General features: G+C 36.1%; 1 protein-coding gene across 2 annotated transcripts; it reads right to left on the bottom strand.

Annotated features, from left to right (window-relative positions):
• Positions 1-3708: 3708 nt before the first annotated feature.
• Positions 3709-10296, bottom strand: KRT222 (keratin 222). Of its 2 annotated transcripts, none has more exons than XM_027805677.2 (6): positions 10092-10288; positions 7963-8091; positions 6980-7200; positions 5953-6029; positions 5690-5795; positions 3709-4355 (listed from the first exon to the last, which is right to left on the bottom strand). In XM_027805677.2, exons 2-6 carry the CDS (start codon positions 8065-8067, stop codon positions 4142-4144), a joined length of 723 nt encoding a protein of 240 aa, XP_027661478.1. In that variant the 5' UTR covers positions 8068-8091; positions 10092-10288; the 3' UTR covers positions 3709-4141. The 2 variants fall into 2 exon arrangements, with proteins under 2 accessions (XP_027661478.1, XP_005439395.1); XM_005439338.3 differs by having other exon boundaries at positions 3714-4355; positions 10174-10296.
• Between the last annotated feature and the right edge of the window lie 559 nt (positions 10297-10855).

Here is a 10855-nt window from a genome sequence, read left to right as displayed (position 1 = left end):
ATGAAAACTTAAAGTTTGGCATTGAAATTCTGTCACACAGCTAATAGGGCTGATTTCTAGACATCCATAAAGGAGGATTTTGGTGGAGCTGGTGAATGTGGCAGCTGAAGGAAAGCCAAACAGATGATACCAACCAAACCTAAAAATACAGCAGAAGGTGAAAAGGAAAACTGAATATGATACCGGGTTGCTGCAAGTCAGGCCCATTTCTTCTTGATGCCTACGTTTTGGGCCTTTTTGCTTTCGTTCTTAAATCAACCATATTTTTAGGATCAAGTATAGAGACAAGAACACTGCTCTCATCTGCCTATAGTGTGCTGTCTGTGGCCACAATGGAAGCCTGTTGACATGCAGCAGAATAACCTATGACTTCCGTATGATAATTAAAGTAAGAATTGAAAAGATTCCTCAGTCAACCAGCCAAATATGTCTCTTTAGTCTACCAGTTCCACCTGTGCAGAATATTTGTAAAGAGAAGGTGAGAAAATACTTGTTAAGAGGTGAAAAATAACCTGTTTTTTCCTCTGGTTTTGACCGCTTCATTCATTCATCTCTAGTTTATTAATAACTTGGGTTTGTTGATAGTGTTAAAATGCATTTAATGTTGTTAGTTTTAAAATAAATTCTAAATTTGCGCAGCCTTTGAAACACTTATTATGATGTTCAAGTACATTTACTGATACTCACTTTCCATGATAATAGTTCTGAATCATTGTGTATTTTTGAAGCCAGCAATGTTTTCCTTACTTTGGTTTATGAAGGTTTTTTTACTTCACTATCTAATTTCCATGCTGTGATAGTGAAAGATTTTGCCTGTGTACACCTTTTAATATACAGTATCACATAAGTAGTGTTACTGATTTAATAGGGCTGTTTATACTGCATCGTGCTAACCAGGGGGCTCTAAATAGTTGGCTCTTATCCAACTGTTTTAATTAGCAGCAATTTCATAAGCTTTGTAATGCAGACATATATTCACTGTAAAGTAGGTTGAGACAATGAAACTTGTTTTTACATCAGACATTTGCAGGTATTACAAGGCAGTAGCTCAGCTGATACAAATTAGCAGCACAGAAGTGAAGAATTCTTTGTCATATTATCAAGCTTCAGTGTTAATGGTTTTTAAATTAAGCTTTAAAATGATGTAAAATCAGGGTGAGGTTTTATTGTGAATATTTTTTTCTATGCCTGACACTACTGGAAGTGCAAGTAGTTTAAGAACAGAAGAGTAAGCTCTTTACATTTGAAGAGGTGGAATTTGTGAATAACACAAAAGATAGCTATGTTCTGTAAGGGGAGAAAACAGTTAAAACCAGGATGCACACCTGAACCAGGTCTAGAGTAGCAGCAGTTCTTAATGCAGCTAATGAAGTCAGTGTCAGTAGGTCCCACGTGAAGAAAATAGCCCTGAGCAGGCAAGAGTGGGCTGCTTATAGAATGTTTGTGTTAACAGAAACAGCTATTAAACTGCAGTCTATTTTTTTCCCTTAGAGCATCCATCGGGTTTCATGGTCTTAAAATAGTGTAACTGGGTTTATACCAGTTGTTTCAAACTTCAAGCAGCAGCTGTATATTTCATGAGAAGGCAAGTCCAATGTTAAACAATGACAGCTTTTGTGTGTGGAATAAATTTCTCATCACAGGACAGCTCAGGATGTGCTTGTGCTGTCGTTGAGGCCAGGAGATGGCTGCAAGAACCTTGAGGTCAGATACTGGTTGGATGAAATAATGTATATGCAGAAAGTAATTTTTTTTTTCTATTTACTTAGCATCCCAGACAATGTTTACTGTAGATACACAGTAATTTTTCTATTCTAAAATAATATGGAGGTTGTATAGCAAGGTGAAGTCAGGTATGTGTTCTTTACTATGCTCCATGAGGTTTCTATCATTAGGGGGAAAAAAAAGTAAATCTGGAGTTACCTAGAGGAGGTCTGAGGATAAGCCAAACACCCCCAGTTAAAGAAAAAAATGTGTCTGTGAGTAAGATGATTCCATTATTGTTTACTGTAGAGATGGCGGTACCTTCCATGTATTTGTATACTAATTTTTATATGCCTGTGCAAGCTCTTCCTGCATGAGGAAGTCTGTCTAAGCAGTTCTGAAGTTAATAAGCTAGGTTTCTGTTACATATTTCCTTGCTATTTATCTTTGCCTGTCAGCTTATCTTTTAGATTGTAAACTATGTGTGCCAAATGCTGTCTTCTTCCTTGTACAGTACTTGGAACAAAGGACTTTAGATCTAGTCAGGGTTACTGGATTTACCAGAAAAAGAGTAATTTTGTAGCAGGAGGACGCTCACATGTCATGATATAGATTCTTGGGGAATCTGTGCCTTTCTAATTGTAGAGGAGACCTTTAAAGAACACTTGGTTGCAGTGTTACAGATTTTATCTACAACTTTTATTTTGTATTTCTCTGTTATGTCTTTCCTTTTAAGGTATACACATTAAAACAAAAAAATATGCATGGGCAAACTCAATTTTAATACTTTTTTATTGTAGTAATGTCATTTACTTTGGTAAATTCGTATCCCTGCTTAAAGTGCCTTGAAGCAATTAAAACTTAGTTTAAATTCAAGTATTGTAAATTTACAGAGTATAAGCACACAAAAAAAAGCTGCATAGTAAAAATACTAGAGCAGGCTAATACATTCAGGATGCCAAATACTCAAGTATTAACAACACCAGATCAGTATTAAGGTTAATGATAATTAGTCAGCTTAATACAGTAGATATAGAACGGTGGGCAATATAAATGCATTGTTCTTACCATTAACAAAAGATAGAACCATAAATTAACACTGAAAGAATTTGTAGTATCAGTTTTTGTAACACATGCCATAAGTAATAAGGCAAATACTGACACTTAATCTTTTACATGCTGCTGTGACTCCAGCAAGTACAGTACATGGTTCTCCTAGATTCTGAGCTCCTGCAATCCCAGTGATTTTGGCGAGTTTGTGACATCCATGCCTCTTAAAAATCCTCATAATCATCCTTGCCCTCATACAATCTTGTTTGAATTTTTGTTTGAAATTTATCTCATAATGTTATGAAGCAGTATGTCTTAAGTTTTTTCTGTGTACTGATGCAACATCATCTACTGTACTTTGTATTTGCCCATAGCTACTTTAAGTAGTAGTGGGGGATGCTTAATGAGTATGGTAGAATTTTACTTTGAATATGTAGCCCTTATTTGTCCATTTAGTTTGAAGGAATAATGGTTGTACCCTGGCATAATAGTGAGAGCATAACCTATAATATTTGTCAGGAGATTAATTTGTTGAAAAAAATTAATTCACACTGATATAATAAACAAAATTAATTAAATAACAGCATTAAAATGGTTAGTTGACACCTTTTGTTTGAACAAGTAAGAAGTATAATTTTAGTTGCTGCGGCTAAGAAAGTTGTAGTACAGTTATGTGTGGACACATAAGAGCATGAATGATTTTTTCATTGGAAATTACTGCTTCAAAATTAGAGGAAGAGTATGGCTAAAATATTACTGGTTTGTAACAACAGTTTTAAAAATGTGTGTATAATTATGTGAGGGAAAGACATTTTTGCTCAGTTGTTGCAAAAAAAAAATAATTTAAAAATACAGCCACTTTAAAAAGAAAATTCTTTGCTAATAGTTTATGTATTTTAAGAGCATCTTTGTAATTTTTCTGTTAGAAAGTGTTATTTTAAATTATATTTCAGGAATTATGACAGTTGTGATATAAATTATTAGAAGGATTCATCAGTCATTATATGTATGCAATACTGAATAATAGCATGAAATATGCATTTGTCATTTCCAGAAAGAGAAAACAAGTTCTTTTTTAAAAGGCAGAATATGTCAAAGTATAAAGTTACAGTTTAATTTTTGCAATATTTGGTGAAATTCTACAAAACAACAATAATGAGAAAATTAAAGGGCTGCACCCAGAGTATAAAACTAGTAGAAGTTAGATTTCTTGGAATTTTAACTCCCTTGCTCTTCTCCCTTTCTTTTAAAAGACTTGTGTGTGTTTATTGTATTAATCAAAGTACTTAGTAAGATTTCATTGTGGTAACAAGATAGCCTTGTAAGTCCATCTACAGTTTATTTCCAGAGCCCATTGGAGATGAACTTTGGGTTAATTTGCTGTAGGTTAAGGTTTGATAGAAGGAATACTGCAAGATCTCCTCATTACCAGCCTGACTTCAATGTTAGGAAGAGTTTTCTTCTTAGTGTGTAAACATCCTTCCTCTGTTGCTGCTAGGTGGAGATCAAAGCGCAGTGAAACTGATTTTTTCCTTAAGCGAGGGTTGTCCTTAAAGAAAGACCCTTCCCATTCTTTAATGACTTCATCCACTTTTTCTGTCCTGAAACAATAAAGCAACAATATTTATAATCATTTAGGCAATATGAGTTATCTATCTTCAGGGCTGCTTTTAAAATGTAGAGAGACCTTGCATAATAAAGTGTCAAGTTATTTTAGATGGGTACCAAGACACGAGAATTTTTCATTTTTTTTCACAGGTTCATTCTCCAGAAAAGCTAACTAACAGGCGAGGGTTCATTATATTCTTGTTCTTGTACTTTTAAGGAGACATGGATACAAAACCACTGCTCCAAACACATCAGACAATTTGTTTCCAAGGAGAAAGTTTGGAATCCAAGCTCAAAAACTTTGCAAGAAGCCTCCTTACTACAGTGGGCAGGGCAGAATTCCAGCAACTGAAAGCCTTCAGAATAGGGAGGAGAAAATTCTCGTTATAGACATCAGAATGTAGATATACAGTAAATTTAAAAAAAAAAAGGAAAAAAGGGCAGAAGTAAAATATGGGGAATTAAAACCCCAGCTGATTCAGTATTACTTTGGTGCGCAAATCCTGTTGATGTAATCCTCTGAGCATGTGTCAGGATCCAGGTCTAAAAGTCCAACTCTGGAGACTTACTTAGGTAAACTGTACCCAGCCAAGCAACCCCCTGCAAATCTGACTGTGTGAGGGCAACAGAGCTGCTGTATGAAAATAAGATGCAGGTATGCAGTGTATAGGGTGGACTATATGATGGCATTAATTTTTAGTCCGAATTTCTACATGTTTTCAACAACTGATGACAGTTAAGTATTAGTAAAACAGTACACTACAGTTTGTTTTAAAAAGAGCAGCAGGAGAGAAAAAAAAACAACGAGGCAATCCAATACTATTAAAGTAATTTAAGGTGAATAATACATAGTAACAGACTTTCACATGCCTACTTAGGAGCCAAGCTCTCCATTCCCTGTTTGGTAATTGGTGAAACGTAGGAGTTTCCAAATAGCAAGTTAGAGCAGCCAAGCCTGAATTTATGTGCATAAATATGCCCCAGAGGAACTTTGCAAACATGGTATGGGCTCCTTTGCTTTCAGCCTTAACTAGATGAATTATTCATAGTTTCATTCTTAACAGAAACAGAAATTACAAATCAGAAGCATCATCATGATATTGTTTGCTTATGAAGCAAATGCTAATAAAAAGAACTTTAAAATTTAATGTATTGTTAAAACATGCTATTCAATATACCTTCAAGAATGCTCACTGTTAGTCTGCAGCTTCTTGGCTGTATGGGCATGATATAACAGATACTAAATAAAGGAAAGCTCAAAGCTACTGAAATGTAATGCTACCATTTACTGTCAATTGTTATTTTGTTAAATTCATGTTTATCTTACTGTACAGTGCCATGAGCTTCAGCGCTTTCCTTCATAATATTTCCATCTAGGATTGCTTGCTTTGTCATCAGTTCCACCTTCTCAGTTTCATGCTGCTTTACACTGTCTGTAAAAGAAAATGCAGGTATACTGGGCATTCAGAAGAGTAAGGTCAGGACACGGGACCTGGAAGTATTTTTCCTCCTGCTGCACTGGAACAAGATCAAGTTAGGAACCTCCTGTAGGGCCATAGTCCCCTAAGGGGAAAGTGTCTAAAAACTCACCTGAAGGCAGTGTAAAGGCAGTCTTGCTGGTGGTAGGCTTTTTGTCATCCTCCTGGTCAGGTATAGAGCAACGAAACCTGCAAAAATAAAAATTCTTGCTGTCATCAAGTAATATTGAATTACTTTAATCCAAAACTTGTCTTATGAGCAGCTATCAAAAATTTAAAAATATGAGAACCATATTTTTGGACAGTTTTTAGTCAGTTTATTGTGTGCTAGGAAGAGTTACTTAATTTTATTAGTACTGAATTGGGTGTATTTTCAGAGTTAGAAGTGTTAAATCTGAAACTGACTCCCTTGTTTGGAATCATCTTATGCAAATATCTGAGGTGCCTGGACTGAAGCTCTCTATTTTTTGTAGAAAGGACTGAGGGAGGCAATGTTCCACTGAAAGAGTTCAGAATCACGTGCTTGGTTTTGTTAAGATGCCAGTGCTGAGTGCAGGACGTGGTATTTTGCCTTTTCCGTATCCTCCTTGTTGTTTACATTTGTATAGCTGCCTCTCTTATGTCTACATTTCAAAATACTGGCATTTCTGTACCAGGGAGAGGGCAGACATGAGGAGTTACCACCAAAGCACAATGTCACTAGAAGGTATGTTCTTAAATAGCATCCTATTGTGTGCCTTAACACACTTCGAATGATCCTGAGTAGCGTGAATTCCACGTGCAAATGGACATCTGTCGTGTGCCGAGATGTGAACTCCTCTCCCAGCATGTTGTGCGTATGGACTTGCTTCATCAACGGTCTGAGACAAACAGGCAGCTCATGGCGTACAAAGTCTACACCAATGTGCAGTGCCTCAAGCGCGGGTGCAGTAAGCGTGCTGTCATCTGCAACGCATTGTGCAGATGCTCTGAGCTCGAGGAAGCGTGGAATCAGTGAAGTTACAATGAAACTATTTTTAAGGATTTTTATACTGTAATTTTTTAATGATTGGTTCATGTATTTACAATTCTGATGAATATTTTAATGAGAACTTCTGAAATGGAAGACAAATTTGAGTACTTTTTTTCTAAACAAATACCTGTTCTCTTCTTGCTCAAGCAGGCTGCGGTATGTTGCTATCTCCTCTTCCAGTTTCATCCTTGTGTTCAGGAGAATTTCATGCTCTTGAAGCTGTTTCTCAATACCTCTTCTCACTTCCAGTAGCTCTTTCTCTAAGCATTCAATCTCAGCTTCTAAATTTTGTAGTTGCATGTGGTACTGCTGCTCTGTGGCACGTAATGAACGTTCCAAACCCTTTTCCTGTTAAATTTAACTCATATTTTAAGATTTGGAAAGTATATGCATTGAGATGTCATACATACTTTTAATTAACAAGCTGTGTATTTTTATACATAGTTCTTTTAAGAATATTCTTTAGGAACAGGAGTAAAGCTTTTAATATAATAATTTTGCTGAGAAATTTTCTGGTAAGATCTGTAATAATTCAAGATAGGATAAAAAAATGTAGCCTTTTGTTGTACCAGCAATCCACTACCATTCATTTTACACATTCCTGATTTTACCTGTATGGTTAAAATGATATCCAGCTCAGTACTGTATGAAAACTGAATGGTCTGTGTGCTGTTGTGGCTTATTATATTACTGAATTCAGTAAATTGCTAACATATTTTATCATTAATTAAAATATAAGCTTCATCCACATATTCAAAAAAAGTTCTAAACCTGATGTGAATTGGTTAGGTAGAATGACCAGGAACTTGATGAGGGAGTATCATGCAAATATATGTTTGGCAGGTGTGAAAACACGAAAAGATGTGTATATTGCATGGCAGATCCTGAATCGGAATGTGTGATACTCTTAAATGTGAGCAAACAACTGGGTTACTGCTTGTTGTGAGTGCTCTGTGCACTGAGCTGAAAGTCCATGCATTTCTCTGTGTGTGGTATTTCGGCTGTATAGTGGATGTTATTGTTATATCAACTGAATTGTGGAATAGTTTACATCAAGAAAAAGATTATTTTTTTTCCAGGATATTTCAAATTTCATTTTACGATGCTTACCACAGCATGGAGAGATTCAATTTCGATCTGCATATGGTGCCACTGCCGTCTCGCTTCACAGAGTTCTGCTCTGGCTGCCTTTAATGCTTCTGCATCTTTGTCCATTCTTTTAATTGTATCTTCTTCTAGCTACAGGAGATATAAAAAAGATAACAATCTTAAAAATATTCAAATAGTGAAAATGAAATCGATACACAAAATATCTAGTTGGAATTTTTTGAGAGTCATATAAATTTGCTAAATTTTATGTACCGTGTAGATGGGAAGCGATTATCCTGCTGTGTTTGATGGGAAGTAGTTGGCTGCATCTTTATCACTAACATATTTCTTGTAGAGGAGTTCCCATACAAATTAACCAGTTGTGTTGTGACCTTATTCACCGCTAGAGTAAATGGGCTTAACTTCATGGAAATAAGAGGAACTGCAGTTAGTTCAAGCTTCCAGGTTTGAATAAGGTTTTTAATGTATTTTTGATTTCTAAGAACAGTTTTATAGAGAGATAGCCCTTTGGAGTGGGTGCATGAGTACATCACAATTGACAATTGCTGTAATTGTTTTTGCCTGATCTAGTCATTGATTAGATTTCAGATTGTCATTTGAGAGCAAGTACCTTCATTCATTTAAATATGAACAGCAACCTGATCCAAATCTACAACTTTTCCTTGTCCTCTTAGCTTTTAAGATTTACTTATCACAGGAAGGAAAATATTGATTTGTTTTCTGAGTATATGCTGTCACCCGGGTGTTAAAAGTCAGAAATGAGGTGCCTGTTCTAAGCTTAATCCCGATCTAAAATATTATTTGAGATAATCTGCCATCCTTAAGGCTGAAGCTTATTCTTAGGAAAAAAGTAAATAGTCAAAAAGCACTGTATTGTATTTGCAAGAAAATGTGGGGGGTTGTCTTTTTTAAAATCCAATTAAAAGTAGTTCATTTAAGCCAGTCCTGAGCATGTGTGGGGTCATTTTAGATTTGAGCTCGTCTTTTATTTAGATAATATGTTCATGCATTTAACTTCCAGAATGTTTGTTTTACTTCTGAAAGTTATTTTTCTTTTTTGCTTCTGAGTTTTACTGCAAGTGGTGAGGATGCCATAAGCCCTTGAAACAATACATGCTCTTTTGCATATTTTACTGCTTTATGTAGGTTCTTAGGATGCCATCAACTCTAAGAAAATGAACTCTTTAATTCAGGTCTTATTAAGCGAGTAAAATACATTCCTTTCCCCCCCCTGTAACATACTGATGTATTGTAATTTTACCATGCCATCATTTTGATGAAAAATCTAAATTTGGCTAATGCACAAGTGAACAGTCAATATTCTTTGCCTACCCTTTTTTTGCCTGGGTATTGCAGAATTTATGTGACAGGAATATATAGATATACATTGGCTGCTTTGTGCCAAACACAAATATAAACTTGGCTTAATTATCTAGTTTGTAGCTGCTGTGTGTCACTGGATTACTGTGTAGACCAGCCAGACTGCAGCAGCAGCCTGGCCTGTGGTTAAAATAAACCTCCAGCATTTCTGCAATACCCAAGAAGTACAATAAGGTGATACAATACCTAATTTTCACCCTGAATTTCTTGACATTTGATAGCTGAAAATCGTTTTGCCATTTTATTTCAAGGTTCACTTGGGTTTTAGAGATGTTTTGTATGTCAGTCTATAATAGTAGCATTGTGTGTTAACATTTAATCAATCTGTATGAAAGAAAAAAATGTATTTGAAGAGTTTAACATATTTTATATTGTTCACAGTAAAACTAGTTCCTAAAAAGGTACAATTTTCTTTAATATAGGTGCTAAAAATGGTAAAGCTTTCTGTATATATATATATATATGGATTATTTACACTGCCTTTGATTTTTAAGATTCACTTTTCCTCTGGGATAACTAAATGGTGCTAGAGGTTACCATGTTACAGCATATGTCATCATTTTTTCAATCACAACAATATCACTGTTGCAGGTACAGAAAAACATCCAGATGACTTACACAGCATTCGTTTAGTGTGAATCTCATACCTTAGACAAAATCTATTTCCGTATCTTTCAGTTCACATCTTACTGCAGTAAAATCAAAATCCCTCCCCAATAATATGCTGCATTGAAAAGGAAATACTGTACCTCATAGAGGCTGAGGGAGGAACTGTATAGACAGGGATTGTCTCCTTACTCTGGAAGGTGTATGTCTGTATGAAGTCATTACCTGGGTCCTTGCTGAGGTGACGGTCTTTATCTGATTTCTGGTGATGAGCGTTTCATACTTTGCCCTGGTCTCATTGTGGAGCCGGGACAGTTCCATTCTCCTCCCATCCTCCCCCTTGGCTAACCGAACCCTATTGATAGGGTGAGCCGGCTGCTGCAGAGCCTTCACTGCCTGCAGTGAGGGGAGAGCGAGCGCAGGCGGATTTTAAAGCTGCAGAGCTGTATTTTTGAGGAAGTACTGGAAGGTCAGAGGCTTCCAATCATTTCTAAAAGCAAGTTTAGTACAGCAAAGATCTGTCACTTTTGCAGCGATTAAAGTAATGATTCCTAAATTATGTGCTGAAACGAGTATGTACAAAATCTTTATGTTTTTGTGACACTGTGACTGTGTTTTTTTATAACTTCAGAAATGTGAGGTTAAGGGAAGCAAAACGAAGGATGAAATTATAGCAGCACAGCATGAGAGTACAATTGCAGAGGGTGAGGGAGCATCTTCCCAGCAGTATACCTGTACTGATGGCTGTGCTGCTGGAATGGGCCTTCACCTGGCGTGCAGCACTGGAACAGGTTATTTAGGGATGTTACAGAATTTCCATCCTTGAAGGTTTTGGAACTCAGAGAGGTGAAGTCTCAAGTGGCTGACCTGATCTAGTGTTGAAGACTATCCCGTTTTGAAAAAGAGC

The sequence above is a fragment of the Falco cherrug genome, chromosome 20, assembly GCF_023634085.1.
Source record: "Falco cherrug isolate bFalChe1 chromosome 20, bFalChe1.pri, whole genome shotgun sequence".
Classification (NCBI taxonomy): domain Eukaryota; kingdom Metazoa; phylum Chordata; class Aves; order Falconiformes; family Falconidae; genus Falco; species Falco cherrug.
This window is presented reverse-complemented; position numbering and strand designations above follow the sequence as displayed.